Source organism: Oenanthe melanoleuca, chromosome 10 (assembly GCF_029582105.1).
Source record: "Oenanthe melanoleuca isolate GR-GAL-2019-014 chromosome 10, OMel1.0, whole genome shotgun sequence".
Taxonomy (NCBI): domain Eukaryota; kingdom Metazoa; phylum Chordata; class Aves; order Passeriformes; family Muscicapidae; genus Oenanthe; species Oenanthe melanoleuca.
This window is the reverse complement of record NC_079344.1, coordinates 8,418,766-8,442,102: the sequence shown is the minus strand read 5'-3', so window position 1 is coordinate 8,442,102 and position 23,337 is coordinate 8,418,766. Positions and strand designations below refer to the sequence as shown.

Here is a 23,337-nt window from a genome sequence, read left to right as displayed (position 1 = left end):
AAACCTAAGGATTTAGGAAAGCATATGCTTCCTGTCATGCTCTGTAGGACCAGATTCTGGGATCATGTTGGCCTTATCCTGGTCTGATTCCAATTACTGCCATGCACTTAACATTAACTCTATGCCAGTATTTAGCTGAATGTAAATTAGGTTCTCCTTAAGCCTTGTGCACTTATCTAGTGAATAGTAAACAGGATTAGTAGAAGACAACTAATAAACCAACAATAATAATATGTTAGCTGTCTTCTCCCTACAGCCATCTTATTTCCTGCTGCCTTTCCTATGGGATTACAGGTCTGGTCAGATGTTGTCCTGGTATGTTCCTACAGGGATTCCCTCTGAATTCACTGCAACTTGCTCATGTCTCTCTGGTTCACTACAGTGTATTCCTGAGGTAGGAGAGTGCAAAGAAATTATCTGCAGGAGTTAAAAGGAGAGGAGAGAAGAAGTGTTTTGTCCTGAGGGGTTGTTTTGGTTTTTTAAATAGGTGAGAAAGGACTATGACAAAAAATCCTGCTCTAGCTCATGAATGCAACCCAACACCTGAATAACTAAAACCAGATTTTGGCCCAATTACTAGAAAGTAATTCTTCTCCTGTCTTTATGACCTGTACTGCTGTTAATAGGAAGCTTCAACTTCATAAAAAGGAATAAAATTCAGCTCTAACTCAAAAGTCAGTTGATAAGGGGAAATGTTTTAACTTTAAAAAATACACACCCCACTCACTGAACCTTTGAGACCTGCAAATGTTTAAAAAGGAAAAAAAACAAAAAACCTGCAGCAGCTGCAATTTGAAAAACAACACTGGCGCTAAAAATAAGTAATTTTACTCGTAAGTACCTCATAGCTTATTTGCAGATAGTTGTACACTCTGAGAGGAAGAAAAAAAAATTGTAATAGGCCCTAGGTCAGCTGCATTGATTTAGTGCATTACTTAGGCTGCCAGAGCAGAGGTAGAATCTCCTCGCACTGCATTAGGAGCGCCTCAAGCCTCCGTGACTCCTTTTGATCAAATCTCTGTGAAAGATGAGTGTCATGCCCTCTCCAAGCCAGCTGTGAGGGGACTGCCCTGCGACTGGAGGAGCGCGCTGGAGCACGGCACTCCGGGGCAGCGAGGTGAGAGCTGGCTGCAGAGGTGAGAGGCAGACACAACTTCGTACTGTAGGTCTGGAGAACACCAAGGGGGAGGATCTTATTTCACTCCCCTGTGCACAGCCTGAGCATACATCAGACCTTGAGGTGCTCAGAGTCAGACAAGAGTAAAGAGGCGTGTGATGGTTCTGCCTTAGTACTTGTACAGGCAGGAGTGTTTCCAGTACTTCTTTGTACAACTCACTGAGGGAATGGGAAACTGTTTTATAGCTCTGGAAACATAAGCACAGTAAGAATGTCTGAGGTAAGGAAAGTTCTTTGCAGTTCTATATGAATGTATGTTTTTACTGTGCAACTTTTACTTATGGCTATGCACTGTGGAGATATAAAAAATGTTGCAATGATGTTGTTTTGGGTAATGAACAATGGAGATGAGAGCTGTAGGGAGCTGTGCTCTCCATTTTTTAATTTTGAAAAGATACTGTAAAAGTAGAAAACTAGTTTCTGTAAAAAGAATCTATTTTTTCTTTCTGCTGTGCACTGTAAACAACTGTGTGACTTTCCTGTTCTACTGTAAGTAATGCAGAATTGCAGGCTGATTATAATAAGCAGAGCCATCACTTGTGTAATTGTTTTCCAATTGAAGTAGTAGCATGTAAATCATAAATACTTGACAATGTTTAATTGTACAAGTCCTCAATATACATTAATAGCAGTAAAATCTGTGATTTGTGACTCAGATGTGTTTTGAGTCAAGTGCTTTAACCAGATACATTATCATTATCATGACGTATAAATGCACTAGAGAGCAGACAACAATGTAATTTCGATACAAAGTTCTTTAGAAATTACCACAAGTGGAGTGTAATGTATGCCCTTTATATACAATTTATTTTTGACTATTTAGCACCCAGAAAATAAGGCCAGCAATTCTTTTCCTAGGATCAGTCCGTTTGTATTTTGGGGGGGGGAGGGGGGGGCGGGGGAAGGAGGTGTGTGGGTTTAAGTACGAGTGTGTGTGTATGGGGGGGGTCTGGGTTTTTAAATATATTGTGCTAATTAAGTGTCTTGTGTTGTGATGCATTTAACTTATTTATTTGGATTTTTTCATCACACAGAAAAATAAACATGGTTTAATTGTCAGCTCATACATTATGAGGTTTGTTAGATGTGTTTAAGATACAGCATTTTACTTTCTGGTTTATTAATTGGTCAAATACTTCAGTCCTCTGTGTAACGAATTCTTGGTTTAAAAATGAGGAGAGGGCAGATCACTAACCCAGGGGAGGACTACTGATACAGACAGGCTGTGGTTTATCCTTCTGTAAAATCCTACGGATAAAAAGTGACACTATTTTTTTTCCTCTTTCTTTTTATTTTCTTTTTTTTTCCTTTTCTTTTTTAGATATGTTTCAGTTTGAATAACCTGGGAGCCAGGCAACATTCTGGTATTTTGGGGATGTGGGAAAGAGAAAATAAAATAGACTAGTTTTGTTTTAATTTAAAACAAACTATTGTTTGAAAGGCATTTAACAGTCAATTTTCGCATCTGATCTGAAGTTGGATTTTATTGTGCTCATTTAGTTGAGATTGTTGTTCAAGCAATTCCATAAAATTTTTTGTAATTCATGTAGCTACTTGGCTTCTTGAACCTCGGGAGCTGATTGTTTGTCTTATCTTCTGGTGAGCTAACTCTGCGTTATGTTGCAAAACCTTGGGGCATGTTGTGTTTCTTCGTGTTCCTGCAGTCTGCAAGTGAAGTCAGCTTCATTAGTTTCATGATGGCACATCAGTACATGGCTGGTGTTGCCGCTTCCTTCAAGCTACTCCCGGAGCATGATCTGGGCTGCCTTGGTTTGGATAAGCTTGTAAGGATTTGTCAGCCAGATGTGACAAGATTGTCAAGAGGCAAGTAAAGAAGGAGATCTGATATTAATCAGTGCATAGCTTGGAGCCAAACTTTCTCAAATGCAGTGTAGTAACATGTTCTTCTCATTTACTGCTTCTCTTTGTGGCTGTAGAACTGCCACTGTCTGAGTTTGACGGTTAAAAGGGATGCCAGCTAATAGTCTTTAATTGTAAGGATACAATCCTAGGTGGGAAAAGATCATATGCTTCTATTTTTAACATCCTTTTGGAAAATAAGCGCAGTTTGCTGTAAGATATGCAAGCGTTACGTTAGACAAGAGTCTGTTTCTGTCCTTTGGTTTTAAAACAGTGAGATTGTGGCTCAGCTCTCAGTGCTGGAGGAGCGGGAGGTGGGGGAGTCTCACTCCAGGTCATGGGGCAAAGTGGGTCCACCATTATTTTAACTGCTAGCAACAGTGCACGTTGGTTTGCTTTGTTCTAGTGATTAGAACAATACACACTGAAGAGTACCTTTCTGATTGCTCCTTTTACAGAAAAGGGAAGAATAGGACTTTTGAAGAACGTATTGGATATTCAACTAGTTTATTTACCATTATGTATATAGTGCTGATAGTGGGTTTTTTTAATAATCAGTATAATTGTGCAATTCTGTTTGAATTAAGCGCTAGAATTTTGAGCCATTTGCAGTTTAATCAGGCTTTTAACAATAAGTGAACATGTAAAAATAACTATCTTATGGAAAATATATTTTAGTTATACTTAATATATATATATTTTTGCTTGATTGATTTCTTAAAGGTAGCTGTTCTGTTTATTCTTTGATTTACTGAACCATCTACAACCCATTCAGAGCCTTAAGAGTAATGGTATCTGCTAACATATCCAAACATTAGGGAGAGCTGAATCTTCACAGAAATAGGAAAAATTATTACAAATATTGGTTCACTTCACGGGCATTTACTTGAACTTCTGCTCCTGAGGCTGTGGCGAGGTTTGGCCTTTTGATACCAAATGTCTTGACTTCCAGCTTCTGTGTCTGTTCGTGATACTGTTAAAAGATCTGTTCCTACATATTGAGCGTGTCATTCCATTTCCAATTCAACAAGCCAGTGAATTATTTGGTTTGCAGTAATAAAGACTTCATTACAATGATGCTAAATACACCTCTGATAAAAACAGAAATGTTCTTGTTTTATTTTATATTTGAGCTTTTGTTACGTGTTGTAAAAGCATTTTGGGATGATTTGGCATTTAGTAAACATTTTTCACGCAGATATGAGCTGAAGTTTAGGTACGGATCTTGAATTCATTATTCAGTAAAATATCCACCAAAAGTAAGGAAGAAAAATTTTGATTTTGATTTTGCCCTCTGGGTCGTTGCCTGTCCTTTCTGGCTTCAGTGGTGCAGGAACTCTCACAGTTCCTATGTGCTGGAAGCCAGCAGGTTTTGTCCTAGCAGATGCTGTAGTTGAAATTTTACAGCAAGTGACATTGCTTGTCTTGTTTTTAGTTTTTATTTCGTATTATTTTGTGCTGTCATTTAAAAAAATCCTAGAGATTAAAATTTCAGTATTCCGACTCAAAAAAATTTTATTGAGGGAATGAGGAAAGTGGCAGTTTTTAATAGACTTCAGTCATTTTAGTATAAAGAATGATATTTCATTCCACACTTTAAAACCATTATAGAATTTAAACAAAGAGGAAAAAATAGAAAAGAATAATTCATTTTTTTTTACTTCAAATTTCAAATATAGAAGATCATCAGTGAGAAATAGATATTTTTTAATGTGAGATTAACTGATGTCTGAAAGCCAGGTGAAAATTTCCTCACCTGTGTTCAATAAAGGAATACTGATTTTTAAATTGTGAAATTTACCAATGGAGCTACATAGTTGCGTAAAATATTGCATAACTATAGCACCATAGATAGGATCATGTATGTGTACAAATGGTGTTTGGGTTTAGAATTTATGAAATTGCATTAAATGGAGTTGTGTAACCTTAAATGTTTCAGAGAACTGTTATTTCACTTTTATTCTTTAATCCATGTCTTCACTCCATAGCAGGAAAAAAGAAGAGAATTTAAGCATGTATATTTTATGGCTTGGAGACTTAAGCAGCAGTGCGAGGAGCTGAAAAATTTAGGATTGTCTTTACAACATTAACTCATCCACATTGTACACATGCATCATTTTATAAAATTAGTAAAGAGTTAAAGACATATTTTAAAGGCCATGCAATTGATATATTCTAATATTCCTCATTTCTCTGATACTTATGCATTTGTGTTAATAACACTTACTTCTTGCTAGCATAGGGCTTGCAGTTAAATATTTAATTCATCTTCAGTTCATGGCTAGATCTGTAGCTTCAGCATTTAGTGTAGCATGCTTAGTATGTCAGTATGGATAAGTAGTATGTGCACAATTTATTTGTTAGATTAAATAGCATCTAGTGGTTTATCGCATAAAATTTCACACCATTTCTGTCCAGTGACTTATCTTTACCCCTAAAGTCTGACCAGTGTTTCTCATCAATATGCAGCAATCTGTTACTCATTTTTTAAATGCACTAATAAGAACGATTTTTCCTGTAAATTTGTTAAAAGGGACATGATTTTAATATCTTATGATAGATACACTGCTTAATACCAGCAAAATGTTTCTGACCTATGCAGGCTAGGGCAGGTATGCTGTGGAACTGTAGCATCGCAGTGTTTCAGAATCAAAAGTAAATAACAATTCTAAGATAATGATAATGTGATATTCTTCCTTCCTCAATTTGTATTTCTTGTTTTCATTTCCAAACCAAACCATAAAAGAGGCTCTGCCTATGTCCCTGAGGTGGACCGAGGTGTCTGTCAGGACTTACCTGTTGTTAACAAGGGAGATTAATTGCTGCATAAGCCAGTCTATCTACAGCCATGCTGCTGAATGGTAAAATGAAGTTTTACTGTCCAGTTTTTGTTTAGAGTAGCACTCGAGTGTGTGTGCTCACGCTCACACACACACATTCTTCACTCTTTATAATTATTTTGACAGTGCCATTAACAAGAGTTGCCCTAAGGGGCCCTGTAGGGTAAGTGACATGCATGAGGAGTGATTTTCATCCCACAAGTTATGCTGTGATTAAGGTTTGGCCTCGCAGCGTGGCTGCCTTTCTCAGAAACAGCTCCTTGTGCTTCCTCGCCCGCTGCCGTGCCCGAGACTGCCCCGAGCTCGTGGGGCCCGAACCCGCTCTGGGCTCTGAGGCTGGGCTTAGCTCAGCCTCTTGTCTCAGCTCCTCACTCCTAGGACTCTGCTCACGTAGAAAAACTTTCTGATGAGGTGGTGACATGGGCACTGTCTTTTAAATCCACAAGAAAGGTTGATTTGACAGAGTGGTGCCATCCTGTGAAGGTATTACCTTATTTCACTTGTATCTTACTAAGCTTATTCACTTCCGTTATGTTTTCATCTTTTTTGAGAACAATTAAATGTTCTCAATTCAAGATGCTTGGTTGCCCCCACAGGAGAAAGATCTGGTCAAATTCTAGGGAAAAATTTGTTTTGTTCAGCCCTGCTGAATGAGAGAGTATTGGGGTAATGCAACTTGCTGCAGGCTCTGGGTTGTAAATATCCTGATTATGTGTATTCTTAGGCTGTGGATGTTTAAAAGGAGGTCAGGTTTTGGTATCTGACCCCAAATAAACAGTATGGATATATACATAAGAATCCAGATAATTAATGGGTTGTATTCCATCGTCTTATCTAGAAAATGTGTTCAACTTGTGGCCTTTGTGTACTTCTAGAAGAAAAATCATAACATAATTCTCCCACAGAACGGGGTAAGCGGGAGTTGAGTCGTAGTTGCACCAGCCAAAATTTTAAGTAGAATAGGTGTTAAGTTCAATTTCTAAATCCATGGTTGGCCTCTGAAACAAAAGCTTTTTGTCTGGACTCTTCAAAGATTCTTGCACCTCCTAAGCTTGGTGGGAATAGATGGTTGGTGTGAGTGAAAACCAGCCAGATTACCGAGGAGCCATTGTAGGTTAGGAACTGAGCTGTGAGTGTAACTTTGTGTTTAGTGGCATTGTAAAAAGCAAATCGTGGCCCACCTCCACATTTCCCATCTGTCTTCTAATTGATCTCTTAAGCAGGAAATAATAATTTTGTTAAATTATTTTACTAATACAAAGTGCCGTATGAATCGTCTCAGACCAGCATTTTTAACGGGTCTGGATGGAAAAGGCTGGAGTTATTTGGTCAGCTGCTTACTCTGTCACATCTGTGTACAACTTTTCTCTACTTAATTAAAAGATCAAAATACAGAAGATATCAGATATGTTTTTTGGTTACAAGGTGCAAAGCTGGTTTGCTTTTTAGGAAAGTTTGTTGTTACTTGTGTTTATTAAATAACTATTAACAGTAGCTGTTACTTTGTAAGAAAAAGGTTTTTGATATAAAACTATGGAAATATGTGCATTCAGTCCAATATAATTAGAAATTTCTAAGGACATTTTTCTTTTATACAATTATTTAATTTTTTTCTACACTTTAGTATAGAAATAATAGAAATTGCAGCAACGAAGTGTAGTGGACTAGGTGGAAATGTACTTGAGTGGAAATCCCCTTGTTTCAGGGTCTCAGACTGTGAAAGGCAGGCAGTGTTTCTGTGCTGTGGTGGTGGGGAACTTTCCAGGACCTTAAACATGTGACAGAAGGAGCCACCACATTGCTGAGCTGAGCACGTGCAGGTCGTAGCATGGGCCAAGTCTTTGTGCAGAGTAACTCCCACCTGGGCCTTGCTGTCAGACCTGTACTGCAGTGCACTATTTCTTCCTTTTCCTGGTCCCAGTGTGTCTTCCCAGCTCCACTTCCAGGCAGCAAAAGGCTTCCATGTTCTGTCCATCCTCCAGGCATCTTGTTATATCTTTGAAGTGAGCATGTCAGGAAGAAGAAAATGGCCCAGAGCCTTTCCTTGAAGATGCTGCTGCAGCCCTGCTAATGGTCTCCAAAGGCAGGTGGGATTCAGAGCCTTACTAAGCTGGGAGTACATTGAGACTTTCAAGGAATGATTAGAGATGCAAGGTGCTTAATCTTTGAGATTTAATATCAACATGCATTTCATGCCTAATTGTTGGGCTATGCCTTCAATAATTACACCATCTAGAGAAGCCCAGCACATTTTGTGACTGTACATGGAACATGCTGGCATGTATTTTAGCTCCAGTGAACTACAGAGAGCTCAACACTGTATCAAAAAACTGAAGTCTGTCTTCAGGAAGAACAGACAAAAGGGCTAAATATGCACTATAGAGTGGACAGGGGCATACATGTGGCATGGATAAAACTCCAGATATTAGTCTAATATGGGTAAGCTGGATTGTGATACACTGAAAGCAAGGTGAACAAAATGTAAATTGAGAACTTCTTTTAAATCATGGCAAAGCTGACAGTCAGTATTATTTATCAGCAAAATATATCCCAAGGGAAAGTGGCAAAAGTTGCCTGACAAACAATGGACAAAGCAAAGCTTTGCTCATTGTATCTTGTGGGAAAGGATGGCACTGAGAGAGATGCTTATGATAAGGGTTTTTGATTTGTCTCTACTTTCAGTGTTTGTGCAAAGGATTCAAACACAAAAGTAATCAAATATAACTCAGTGAGGAGAAAGGAACTTGTTAAAACTCTGCAAACAAAAGAAACATGGTGGATTATAATAAAAACAGGAAAGAAAAAAAAAAAAAGGACCAAAAGGGATCTTCACTCTCATTTATGGTTACTATTCTCTGTGAAAGGTACACACAGATTAGGATTTGGCCTTTGAGTTAGCTGTGGTTGTACTTTCAATTTAAGAGATGGTAAAAGTATCTATCCCTTTACTTCCCTTGCAAATATTTTATGAGGAGCAAGCAAGATAATGCTTCCAAATAACCAGACACATGTCCCGTGTTGAATTTTATTTCTTGCCCCACTGTAAATCATGCCTCTTCCTCCACAAGTGTTGTTAGTGTGGAACCACTGTGGGTCTATTCTGCAAATATGTGATATGTCCCACTTCTTTCCTATAGGATTAGTGCTCACCAGAGTACATGCCATGGTGGATTACATATATTCAGTGGGATTACCACCAAGGATGATGAGATGGCCATAGGAGATAATGACTTGTTGCTAGAAACCCTCAGGAGAGGGCAATGAAAGCAGTATCTGCTATTGCTCATCTAATGAAAGTTTCTCTCACGTATTTGTTTCATGAAACTCCTATTCCTTCTTCAAACTTGTATTTTAAACTGATAAAAATTTCTAAGCCCTGCCTGCAAAAATATTCCTGTAACCTGGCATCAATGACACCATTTTGTCAGTAATCCTCATAGCAGAGCAGGGGAGCTCTCAAGCTCTTCATGCGATTGCAGTAGCTTGAAAAGAAAAGCAGCAATTTTTAAAGTGGGGAGAAACTTTGTGCAAAAAAAGCAAGGGTTTTTCTTACATTCCAGAAAGTGTCAGAAGTGGGGGTGCTGACCTGTGCATTTCTGTTGTTAAATAGCACCAGGGTAATCTGGCACTTGCTCTCTGGTGTCTGCGCCCAGAGCAGTTTTCCAGCACGAGCGGAGATCTCCAACTCAGTCCTGACAAGATCTTCAGTATTTCCTTGCTTCTTAATTTATTTTCCAAGCTAGAATGCTGTCAAACCGGAACCCATTTAACACTGAATGAGATTGGACACACTTATAGTACCCTTCTTGTCTTGCTGCTTTTTTTTTTTTTTTTTTTTTCCCTTGTTGTATGTTGCAAGTGAGCATAGGCCCGGGAGACTTTCTCAAACTTGCTTTGTGAAATGAAGCCAGAATCAGCATGAGTATGTCCCATTAGCCTGGGCTTTTCCTTAGTTGTGAGGGCTGTGAGTGGGTTGCGAAGAAACATTCAGTAACTTTTGAAGCATAATTGAAGCCACATCAATATCTGGCAAAAAAAGGATGTGAGCAGGCGTGACTTTCAGGCAGCAGATGTTAAGATTCAGTGATTAGTAGTTAGATGTTTTGCAGTGACCAGTTTAATGGTTAATGTCTGTCTTGTAATGAGGGATCATTTTTATTTCAAGTTCAGCATTCAAATTCCCACAGTCATGCTGGTAAAACCACAGAAAATTTTGATCAGTCTTTTCAACTCTTTTTTTTAAAGAATTAAGAAAGTGAGGCTGATAATGGATTAGGAAAGATCCATTTGTGAAGGAGTGACTGGAAAGCAATACCAAGATCCTTGATGATAGCATAAGATTTAGTTTTTTAGACCATCTGCCTTCTGTTTCTAGAAAATGAAATTAAATAATGATGTGAATGAAAGGATTGTACTTTAAAAAAATTTCCACTGTAATTTCCTTCTACATTTCCAATCCTTTAATTATAATTTTCAAGCTTTGTATCTATGCAATACAGAAAGTTATTCCTTTGTTCTGCAGAATGAAATGGTGTGTACATTCCACTTGTTGGGAAAATAAAGCTTATTAAAAGACTTTATATAATTACAGTACCTTAGAATGGGTGTATTAAGGATGGTAGGATTAACGGGCAAAAGAGAAGGGTATTATTTTCATGAAATTTTGCTGAATTTCTTTTCATTAAAGTTTGATATGTGTTAATTTGGGAGATAATCAAAGTGCATCCTTTACAAAGGCCTTTTTAAACTGAACAATGACAATATAAAATTATGATTGACTGGTTATCTCAGAAGTTAATTTTGCCCTGTTATATATTCTCTGTGACTGTATTATATGTATTATTATAAATGTTGCTAGAAAAGCTTTAGGAGACTTCAGACTGTGACAAGCACAAATGAAGGGAAATGCTAAAAACCTGAAAAATCATAGTTGTTTCTTCTTAGGGGTTCTTTCAAGTAACTTTTTAAGTCAGCAGCAGATCCCTGATTTGAGGGTGCACCTTTGATATGTTACTAGGATGCAAGCTAACTCCTTCTAGCTTCCAGAAGCAATAATGTGACTTGAGAGAGGTTCAGCTCAATATTTGGAAAAGAGGGGAACTCTATTCCCTTTGTAGCAGTTGCTTTCATATATGTAAAACAAAATGCCCTCCTTTTACTTGTTCCCATTTTGGCATGTGCAGTCTTCCACACATACATTGGAAAGCAAAATAAACACATGTACCATATAGAAGAAGGCTCTTACAGAATGCTATGAAATGCAGAATTTGTTGTGGTGTATCTTTCTTGTCAGGTACACAAATTAAATATAAAAAATGGTTTTAAAGGTCAGTGGTTTGTGGAACATGTCCAAAGGAAAAGGAATGAAAAAAATTTTGAAATCTCAATTAACTTATCATCATGACAGCTTTTTTCATTGTGCAGAATTCTGTTACTTCTTGCAGAAAAAGGAATTACTCTTTTGTAATTTTGTCTGAAGGGAATGTAAAAGATGCATTTATGGAATGCACTGTACCTTATTGAACCTAGCAGGTTGCCTGTGGAAGGGCTTCAGTCCAGGCAAGTCACAGAATATTACGTATGCAGAAGACTCAAACTGCATTATTGTTTGATATCTTGTGGTAGAAATGAATCTGCAGTCATCTACAGCTTTTCTTCCCCCAACCTTTCCATAAGAAATTTATGGCTTTTTATTGTTATATGGAAGTATTTTAGCATCTAAGTGAAAATATATCCTCCATTAAAATGAAGCAATTGACACTGTGTAGGATATTGATGTGTATTTTATGTCTTTATGGGGAGCACAGAGCTTTTCTCAAGAACACAGGATTTTGCAATGGCTCCTTTAAAAGATTAAAGGCAAAGTGATTCAGAGATTTCAAGAGCCCTGTTGCCACTTGTTCCAGTTCTTCAAATACAGGCAAATCTCAGCATCAAGTCACTGCAGTTTGGAGATGTGTGTGTAAGGTAACTCCTGGATAAGCCTGTTACTGAGATTTTAAAACCTCGCTCCAAATCCATTACTAGACATCCAAATGTCATGAACATACTTGTTTAGAGTAACCTTTTGTATGCAGTGTCCTCTTCTGCCCTGAGTCAGCCAGATTCTTCAAGTCTAAAAAAATGCCCATTGCAAATCTGTGAAATTAACTTTCTGCCATGTACTTTTGAGTTTAAATGCTTCTTGCATCCATCTTTCTTAGAAAGTTTTTGGACAATTAGGCTTCCTTGTATGCTTTCTGAAGTGCCAGTGTGGGAATGCCATGTTTCCTTTTTTCTTCAAATCTTATCTTACTTTCCAAAAGGTATTTTGAAGAGTGGAAGTCCCCATTTTGCATAAAACCCTGGGAGAGGGAACATTAATTTAAAAGCAAAAAAATGCAGACATTTTTCAATTGCATGATCTAACTCTTTTTCTTTATTATTCCGGTGAAGACTTTCTGCACATCAATTTCTTTGCTCTCCCTCCCTCAATAAATTTCCTGTTTATGCAGGAACTATTCTCAGTGCCAGATCCAAGCAGTACAGAATCCTGCAAAAGCTTTGCTCTGTAGCAAATCCCTCTGGAGCTTTAACTAGGACCTCCAAGTTGTCTGTTTGCCTTCTCCAGCAGATGGGCACATACAGAAGAAATCATATATTCCAGGAAGCAAGTTTGTATCACCCCATTGATTAGGGACATCTGAATACTAATTTGATTTGTATTATAGATGACCTTGGTGAGGGTAAAGTGATATACAAACTCAACTGTGCAACTGGTTGCTCTCTGTGCTCTATTTTGCTTTCAAGCATTTCCCTTACAAAATGTGATTGCTCAGTCTTTGAGGAGTTAGAGTACTTTTCGGTGAACTTTTGTGTCTTTGACAGAATACAAATATTTCATGTGAATCCTGAGTGTGTAGGGCATGGCATCTGTGCAGAGCTCATTAGGACTTGCTATATTGCAGTATGGAGTTTCAGCAAAACTGCAAGAGAGGGGTCTTCCTGAGAAAGTGATCATACATGAGGAACATAGCTTAGATGAATTCATAATTTATACCAATAATCAGTATTAAGGTGCTTCAGCCTAAATAAATCCACAGAAGTGTTGCTATGTATATTATTAAGTATTCTTCTTCCATATTACTGTAGTGTTTCTGCTGGTGACTTGACTCTTCCAGGCAGAGGTAGCCTTGTATAACTCAGGCTTTGCCTGGATTACTTATGTTGCACATTGATAGGTCTGTGCTGGTATGTTAACTGTGTTCATGTGGATTTTGTGGGGGTACTGTAGATGTATAATCTGCACACTCTGAATGGTGCTGATATATCACCTATAATGCTTTCCATTGATCCCCAGGCTATCCGGTGCACTCTCGTGAACTGTAGTTGTCAGTGTTTCAAACCTGGGAAAATAAATCAGCGACAATGTGACCAATGCCGGCATGGATGGGTAGCACATGGTAATATTTGTTTTTACAATCTATAGAAAACCATTTAGGATCCTCATAACTGTCATATGCTTTTTGTCACTCCTCAACCCCCACCCCAGTATTAGTTGCATTCCATTTTCTCTTCCTCAGGACTCAAGTTTATTTACATTTTGTGATTTTTGTTTTCAGCCCTGAGCAAACTAAGAATTCCAAACCTCTACCCATCAAGCCAAGTAGAAATAGTTCAATCCAATGTTGTCTTTGATATCAGTAGCCTCATGTTGTATGGAACTCAAGCCATTCCTGTGCGCCTTAAAATTCTGCTCGATCGGCTTTTCAGTGTTCTGAAGCAGGAAGAGGTGATACAGATTCTCCATGCTCTGGATTGGACACTGCAGGATTATATACGTGGATATGTGCTACAGGTATTTAGAGGGGCTTTTAAAATAGAAATATGACAGTTAAGTAGTTTTCTAGCTTAATCTTCTCAGTGGTTCACAATGTGTTAACAGTGTGCACATCTGAAAGGCAGTAATAGACCTGTACAAGCTTAATGCCAGAAAAGAAAGAGTGGATTTCTGGTGATTGCTCTCTTTTTTAGTTTAACTTAATTGAAATCTTTCCACTTGCTCAAATCTAACAACAAAGGTAAGCAAAAATAAAAATCAAAAGTTGCTGGTAATGTATCAAAGTAAAGGCTTTGGAATTTGTTCCAGTATTATTTAAACAGAGAGTTTGCTTTTATACAGCAGAATAATACATCAAGAAATAAACTTGCCATTATTTAAAACACCAGGGACAATATTCATCTCTGGTAGTGCTATCGACCTTACTGGAGCTGCAGCCAGAGTGTATTTGGCCCTATGTGCTTACACTGATGTTAGTCCTTGCTGCTGTGGAAGTTACCTTTTATGTAAAGTAACATTATGATCTTACATTATGACATGAATCAATATTTAATGGTCTTGATAATCTTGCTTTTTAGTGTTAGGATTAAAAATATGGAATCAATTACCTTGAACCTCTATCACATGAAAAATTTATAATGTTACGTTCTTCATCATCTTAGAAACTCTTACATGCACTGTGAAAAATCTCAGTAGGCCATCAAATACATGTTCTGTGATAAAATATTTATTGTAGTTATTGGGAAAAGTTAGGCATAGCTAGAGTTTGAAAGAACTCCAACACTAGTGTAATTACAGCTGTGCTCTGTGAAAACTGGCAATAGATCAATATAGGTTCATTTGTTCTCTGATCTTAGTTGCTTGGAAGATTATTAAACTTGCAATGAAAGAATACTTGACTTAAATGAGGAGCTAAATCTTGGTCTGATTGCTCCATCTCTGCTGTCTGTGCTTTTAGGATACTATCTGTTGTTCAAATACCATGTCTTAATTTTTGTGGAAAAAAATAGTTTATTGGAAAGTATTTCTGTCAGTTCAGGAAGAAATAATATCACCAATGTGGCAAAATTTGGAAATTATCACAGACTTCGCATTAATCTCATTAAATGGAATTTTAAAATTTTTTTGCTAGAGAAGAAATTTTAGTCCCTGAAAAAAAAGAGAGGTTTGAGGGGAGGTGTTTTTTGTTTGCCTTAAGTAATATCTAACTCATTTAAATATTTTTGGCTTTAGGATGCTTCAGGAAAGGTGCTGGATCACTGGAGCATAATGACCACTGAAGAAGAACTGGCTACTTTGCAGCAGTTTCTTCGCTTTGGAGAAACTAAGTCCATTGTAGAGTTAATGGCAATTCAGGAGAAAGAAGGGCAGTCAATCATAATACCACCTCCAACTGCCAATTTGGATATTAGGGCATTCATTGAGAGCTGCAGCCCACACAGTCCTAATTTTTCTGCTTCCTTGGACAAAATGAGTCCCACCAACATTCATCCCTTTGAGAATATTGTAAATAGCATGGCTTTCATGCTGCCGTTTCAGTTTTTCAGTCCAGTGCCTCCACCTTTGATAGGTTCACCACCAGAAAGACATTTGATTGAGCAAGGTCAAGACCATAGCAACGAAACCAAACAAGATCTTCAGATTCCATTTTCTGAAAGCAGTTTCTTAACTTCTAGTTCTGCACCATTTCAAGTTGAAAATGAGAGGAGCATAAATGGTCCAGATGTCACTAAAACAGAAGATGATGCCCTTTTAAGTGATTCCAGTTCACATAATACAGCAGCCAAGCTTGAAATGACAGCACTATCTCCAGAAAACAAAATTAAATCTGTGGAAAAAAATGTGGGGCCAAGGAAAGGGCGTGTCTTCTGCACTGCATGTGAAAAAACATTTTATGACAAAGGTACTTTGAAAATACATTACAATGCTGTTCATCTGAAGATAAAGCACAAATGCACCATTGAGGGCTGCAACATGGTATTTAGTTCATTGCGTAGTCGAAATCGTCATAGTGCAAATCCTAACCCCAGACTCCATATGCCAATGAACAGAAACAACAGGGATAAAGATCTAAGAAATGGTTTGACCATTTCTGGACCTGGAGATAGTAAAAGGACAGAATTCACAATTTTAACTCCGGATAGCAGAACGATTTCCAGCTATGCCAGCTCTTGTACAGATTCAAAAGGCCAGGCTGGATTTTCCAGTATTGGACATAACGGTGTCCTCTTTCCAAACCTGAAGACAGTACAGCCTGTTCTTCCTTTTTACCGTAGTCCAGTCACACCAGCTGAGCTTGCCAATACTCCAGGTACTCTTCCTTCTCTGCCTCTTGTTTCTTCCTCAATACCAGAGCAGCTTGTTTCCAATGAATTGCCATTTGACATGCTCCCCAAGAAGAAATCTCGCAAGTCGAGCATGCCCATTAAGATAGAGAAAGAAGCTGTTGAGACACCCAATGAAAGTAGCGATGTTGCCAGCTCTGAAGATGAGTCACGTCTGCAGGGGGTAAGCGATGGAGAGCTTGAGACCTGTGAACAAAAGATAGAGAAGCGGGTGACCGACAGGGTGGAAAAGCACCCCCATTCAGGTAATTCATGGAAATCTCTCTCTGGGGTAGAGGGCCCAAAATATTTTGAATCGGTCTTTGCACCAAATAACAAATACATCGAGGATATCTCTGAGAATGAATTGCAACACTGTGAGAAAGAGGTTAAACCAGAAGAAAACCAACCATTAAAAATAGTTTCCCATGAGATTATGTATGAAGATCCAAAACACCACCACAGTGATGTTATAAAACAAATGACTGAACCCCCCATGTATATTAAAGAGCAGTCAAAGCACAGGATTCCTAAAAATGACTGCCCTGAATTGCAACACCACTTGCTGACCGGGGGCTTTTTCAGCACTTTGTCAAACAGGGGTGCTGCCATTCCTTGTTTTGAAGACTCTAAAGATATGGATCATGTCAGTCAACATGCACTAGGGATTCAGAAGGAAGAAAGCCGCTTTCATTGCGACATCTGTAAGAAGACTTTTAAAAACCCTTACAGTGTAAAAATGCATTTCAAAAATGTACATCTCAAAGAAATGCATATTTGCACAGTTGAGGGCTGTAATGCTGCTTTCCCTTCTCGTAGAAGTCGAGACAGGTAAGAAAATTATAAACAAAATTGTATTTATTTTACCATCACAATGGAGCCTAATTTGAAATTAAAATGAGTGTTTGAGGAATGGAGCCTACAAATATTTTCTGTGTATCCTCGTATAACAGGTATGATAACTTATCAGAACATTCTTGAAATGAAAATCCATTGAAAGAAACATTTCCTTTCTACATGACTACAAGGTATTAAATAAAGCCATGAAAATTTCATAACTGATAAAGACTGCAGTAGTTGAAAGAATACTTTAGTACATAAAGGGAAAGCCATAAGGGTATGAATTCAGCAATTTTCCAGTAGATGCATGTGTGGACTTATATGTTTAATATGTACTTTCATGTGTATTTTAATGTATACAGTGCTTTTTAATGAAAAAGTAATGAGGTCAATTCATGAAATCCTCATTTGCCTTGTCCTTTCTTTACTCAAGGATTTGGAACATACTGGTGAGAAAAAGCCCATAAGAAAAGCAAGATTAGTTTTGCCAAATCTGCCCAAAATTAACAGTGGTAGTCACGCTAACACTATCTGGTGTGTATTCACATCAGTAGTGTTTTTCTGTGAAATTAAATACTAATTTCTAAACTAAAGCATGAGCTTGATTCAGTTTAATGTTCATTTCAGTACTGCATTGCTGTAATTCGTTTTATTTCAGCCTATTATGCACATAAAGGAAGAGCTGAAGCTTTATTGTTGCCCATCAGTAATGTATCTGAAGCGGTTAGTGATAGGTAACAAACCTATTCAAGTGCAACACAGTGTTACAAGTTTTCCAAGTCTGCGGTGGTGTTAGAGCAGCTTTTGGCTGCAGGAAGCATGCCTGGAAAGTAGTTGAGAGTGACACGAGGTTTAGATTGTCTGTAATCTGCTAGGAGTGCTGGAGCCAGCTGATGCAATCCAGAGAGGATGAGCTGGTCTCTGAGGACTGGCCGCTGCATCTGAGATGCACAGATTCATCTGCTGCTGGCAGGGCTTCATACCCTGCTGCCTGCATCTTCCCAGATGTGAATTCCTCTCCACTGTAATTGTGATATGGGCCACAGGAAAGAAGGCCAGCAGTAAGATTTGCATTCACATGCCACAAATTCCTTCCCACACCAGTATGTTGAGATAAGTTTGAACATAGGTGCTTTTGGAAGATGGGTTAAATTTTTTTTTTTAAAAAGGCAAGTGAGCTCAGAAGACATTTCACAAGCTTTGTACAAAATAATAGCTACTTGGAACAACTTTGCAGAAGTTTCTAGACTTTACCATAGAGTAGTGTGACTACAAGTACTAAATATTTCTTTGCTTTTTTGAACAATTCATGGTTCTGATTAAACCATGGCAAAGAGAAAGACAAATGTTTTTGCCAATATTACAATAAACTCAGCCTTTTAGACAAAGCCTGCCATTCTCAGTGAGCTGATTGATAATACTCAGTGAGGAGCAGTGATTCTGTATGTTTTGGTTGTTTTAAACTAAACCCAGAGATGCCCATTTGAAAAGCACAAGTTGCATATAATTCAATTTTCGTTTTCCAAGGAAACTCCTGTCAAGAAAGGGCTCTGCACTGATGTGTACAAGTGCATCCTGGACATGGCTACAGTACTTGCAGATCATCAACATTTTTTGCAGACTCAAGTGTCACTCCTTTCCTGCTTGGTCCATTGGGAAAGAATTTTGTTTCTTACCCATCTCAGTCCATTCTCTGATCTCAGTTCAGTTTACAGGCTTTTAGTCTGTTCCCACCTCTTTTAGGCTTAGCACTAGATCTAGCAGAGCAGACAGCTATCCCCAAAGCAGGAAAGAATCTAAAACATTGATTGCTGTCAAGTTATTGCATAGAATCTGATATATGCCAGTGAAAGCAAGTTCAGAAACCCAGTCACATGTGCAAATTGTTCATGTACACTCCCAGTGTGGCAGTTGGTCAAATCTGAAGTCCACAATTCATGCATGCTACTAAAAATTGATTTTCCTTTCTTTGTTTATGATCATTATGAAACAGCTGTTAAGTGAGGTGAAACACTTTCTTGCTAAGCTTGTCTTTGTTCTTTTAGACATAGTTCAAACCTAAATCTTCATCATAAGCTTCTGACTAAAGATACACTGGAATTCAACAACCATTTCAATGCAACATACCTCTTGAAAGACATGGCTAAGGAGTTTTGCCAAGATGTTTCTTTAAAACAACATGTTGGACATACTTCTGTAATCTTCAAAGGAATGAACAGAACAGGCAGCTACGTTTTTCCAATGAGCAAAATTGCAGAACCCTGTTCTGAGAGTTATGGATATGATCCATTAAATGATGGAGCTGTTCTGGATCTAAGCACTGCTTCCAGCGTTAAATCTGAGAGCAGTGCTCATTCTTCATGGGATTCTGATGGAGGAAGTGAAATATGCACCATGCCCTTGGATGACAGTGATGAAAGCTGTGAAGGACCCAGCCTAATGCCCAGTGATGAACTCTACCAAGACTGTACTTTAATTGAGAAAGCTAATCAAAACTTTATAAATTTACCTTCCAGTTTGCCGATAACTTGTCATATATGTCAAAAAACATACAGTAATAAAGGAACTTTCAGGGCTCATTACAAAACTGTGCATCTCCGCCAGCTCCACAAATGCAAAGTCCCAGGTTGCAACACAATGTTTTCATCTGTTCGCAGCCGGAACAGGCACAGTCAAAACCCCAATCTGCACAAAAGTCTGGCTGGGTCACCAACTAGCTTACAGTAAGATCAGACTGATCTTAATTTATTTCTGCTAAGAATTAATCATTTCAATTAAAGAATGTGTTAACATTAGTTTTATTTAAGCTCATTTGACTTCTAGCTCACTCAACAACCATAGTCAAATTCTTCTGTGTGTGCTCTACAACAGTTTCAGTTAGCAAAGCTTGGTGCTGTAGTTCTTGTGCAATTGTTTTGTTTGATGTTGAACAGTTAAAACTTCTGTAAGGAAAAGAAAGCATCTAAGAAACGGGGGAAATATGGAGACATTAACTAAAGTGTTTCTGATACCTTTGAAGTATTACTTGCCACAGTAGGAGATTCAAATGAGAACCATCACTGCTTGTGTTTACATGTTAAATGGGTTGTTGTGTTGTGTAAGAAATGAGTAATGATTGGGGTGAGTTTCCTCTGGTTGGGTTGAGAATCTTGAGGCTACCATTTTGTTCCTGAGACTTGCAGTGTTAGTGGAACAGAATATATGTACTAAAGTATCCCAAAATCTAAAGAAGAAAATACAAATTTGAGAAAACTGCATACAGCTCAAATCTTCTGAAAATCCTGCAGTCCTTGTTCTTTAAGGTTGTTTCACTTCAGTAAAGATTAGTCTTTTGCCTTTCTTATAATTTAATACCATTTGCTTTGCAGGAAAAGGGGCTACTTAACTTGTTGGCAGAATAGCCTGAATAAATCTGAGACATTCTGATAAACTGTAGTAGTAGAAAGATTGAATAGGGTAAGCTAAAATTTCTAAACTACAGCAAATGCATCCATAAAATTGGGGGGGAATGTAAGCCCTGTAATTTAAAATGCACTTTTTGAGTTGTGCTTTCAGGAAGATAAAACTTTTGTTAAAAATAGCGGGGGGAAGAAAAAGGAAAAAAACCCCAACCAAATATCCAAGCTGCTTAGGAGCTTAAGAGTGCAATTCTAAGCCTCTGAGAGAAAGAGATAGAATGGATGCAGTTGATAGATACATCTTTTATGATGCAGCAGTTAGTTTCTCTTACCAGTGGGGGATAAAATGTGTTGATCTTTGTAACAATAGAATGCTTATTCTCATTCACACCTCTTTTTTTTGTAAGAACGTTGTTCAATATCCGTTAGAATGTTTCATATCTTTGTAGTTGCCCCTGTAATTAACAGTATTCTGCATTATGTTCTATGCACTTAAGAAGACTGGCCTTGCATTGTATTTAAAAACACTTTAATATTTAATTTTCAGTCACATCATACAAATGCTGTGTGTGTACTTCTGGTGTGTCCTCTTTCAATCATTTGCAAAGAGGAAAAGAAATAAGAGAGCAAGTCTTACAGTACCTTTTTTACTTTATTCCACCAGTGGGAATCTGTTGATCAATTCTATAATGTATGCAAGCATGACATTGACAGCACAATCTGTACATATTATACCAAAGTGCTTACAGTATTTGTGGTTTCTAAACTAGTCTAGCTTTCCAGTATAACTGGATCTTAGTCTTTATTCATTTTTGTGACTGAATAAAAATAGACTGAAATTCAGGATTTCAAATGTATGTAGAAAGAATAGTACAATGCTATTGCCATATGTCTTGATGTTTAACTTATTCTAAAAAATCCTATGGTATTGTAACCATTTCATATTGTATAAAAGAAACAAATGTGGACTGAATATTTCACCAATTCTTTTGAAAACTGGTTTGTGTGTGAGTATGGGTTATGCAAGGAAAAAACATGACACAGTTGTAAATGTTTGTGCTCACTAGAAATGGTTTCCATGCATTGTGTAAAGTAATCTTCTATTTTTTTAATTTACTGTAGGTTTATGTATATTTAAAATAATCCATTTGTGCTTGAAGCCGTCAGGAAAAAAATATTTGCCTGTTGAAAGTTGTGCCATTGCTTTGAGGTTTTGTGTTCTGGGGGGAGTCGGTGTTTTGGTTTTTGTGGGGGGGAGTAGGGTGGTGTTTGTTTTGTTGAGGTTTTTTATTGTTGTTTTCTTTGGATTTTTGATAGAAACTTCTCTGAGTGGGGGGTCATAGTTTGAAAACTAAGGGCACAATCACACGAGACACAAGTGCTCCCAGCCTTTTGATAGTATAAATCAATTATTTGTTATCCAGCTATTTCAAGCTCTTTTTTTTTTTATACATATATATATATATATAAATAAATTTCTTGGTTTAATCATTAACTGTTTTTTGAAACAAAATGTGATGTAAACAAATGTAATGCCCATTTATTTAGTTTTCACTGTGTCAAAAAAAAAAAAGAAACACATTTGTATACCCTAATAATTTTGTATGTGTTAATAAAAACCAATAATAATGCTTCTGGTTGATTCAGAAAAGTAGGGTTTTTTTTGCTTGAAAATACTGCAATTCTTAATTTTTATTTTAAAAAACAATTTCTGAGAACACATTCTGTCTGTAGAGAGCAATGGACTGACAATGGGACTAACTTATTCCATAATAAGGAAGTGTCATTATTTTAATGAGCCATTAGAAGTAATGTAATAAATGTTGTCAGATATTTTATTGGGTTTTTTTTTCTTTGTGCAGTAGGCAAGGGTAGAGGTTCATTTAAAAGCCATCAGCTAAACAGAAGGTAAATATCTCATCATTGAGAACTACACTGAAAGATATTTTGTGTCCTCTTTATACTTTGGAAGGGTTTGTTGGGGGCTTTTTGTTATTTCTCAAAAATGTGGGCAGCATGGGAGATTTCTCAGAGCAGGCTAACCCGTAGTACCCCTGGAGCAGCATATGTATCTCATGAAGCGTTTGTGTAACTCCCTCCTCCTAATGACCACAATGTGGCTGGACCAAGCCTTGACATCTCCTGTTAGTTTTAAATACGTGTGATGCTTATAGCAGCCCGTATCACATATTCACCACAGATGTTGAAGGAAGTAGCCTCACTTCAGAATAGTAGTACCATTATTTTTGGAGCTTTTCAGAGTCAGTCTGGAGAGCTAATGCAGCTTCCCCTGGCTGAGGCTCAGTTCCAGAGATGTTCACATCTGCGATCTGTGAGTATGTGCAGTTGGGGGCTCAAATCTTTTCCTGAGATTGGAACTGGGCCTGGCCGTGCCCACCCCTACTACTTGAGTATGTTGCTCCTTTTTTATTCTTATCTTTTTTTCTTCTCCCTTAGAAAACAAGAGCCTCAAAAACTAAATCCTGTCGTCTTTCTGTGACTCCAAAGGAGAAGGCACGGGTGCACAGTGCGGGGTAGCCACTCCGAGCATCCAGTTTCAGAGCACAGGTATTTTGAATAGTTTGTGGTAGCAAATCTATGTCCCTCTGGAACAGTGAGTGTACTGGTGCTTACAGGAGTATTTGCAGAAATCTGTTTTGAATGGAGTGTAAGGGATCTGTTTTTATAGCAACAGTTTTCTAACTACTTTGAAAAGAACTGCGGCAAAACCAGAGGCTGCTGTTTCTAGTGAATCTTTACTGATGTTATACACTGCAAAACCCAGCAAAGTGGAGAAACAAGTTCTGAAAATACCTGTCTGATGTCCTGCATTGAGTAGGGAAGCCTAAAAAACAGCTAAACTACTTGGACTTAATCCAGGGATTTTTAGGTAGATTGCCAGGTCCTCTTTGAAAAGGGCTCACGAGCAACTTCAGATTAATCAGCAGGCATAGATTTAAGAAAAGCGGCTAAACTAAAAACACCTTTAGAGTTTGAGATACAGCCCATAAGGATTCCATTCAGCCTGCAAGTGAGCATTCATTTCCAAGCTGAAATGAGAGGTCGAACTGGGAAGGAG

General features: G+C 37.8%; 1 protein-coding gene across 2 annotated transcripts; it reads left to right on the top strand.

Moving 5' to 3' along the window:
• Positions 1–1,309: 1,309 nt before the first annotated feature.
• BNC1 (basonuclin 1) lies at positions 1,310–21,686 on the top strand. 2 transcript variants are annotated; one of them, XM_056499455.1, is made up of 5 exons: positions 1,310–1,397; positions 13,217–13,319; positions 13,479–13,714; positions 14,930–16,851; positions 18,906–21,686. In XM_056499455.1, exons 1-5 carry the CDS (start codon positions 1,389–1,391, stop codon positions 19,585–19,587), a joined length of 2,952 nt encoding a protein of 983 aa, XP_056355430.1. In that variant the 5' UTR covers positions 1,310–1,388; the 3' UTR covers positions 19,588–21,686. The 2 variants fall into 2 exon arrangements, with proteins under 2 accessions (XP_056355430.1, XP_056355429.1); XM_056499454.1 differs by lacking the exon at positions 1,310–1,397 and having other exon boundaries at positions 12,313–13,319.
• The last annotated feature ends 1,651 nt before the right edge of the window (positions 21,687–23,337 follow it).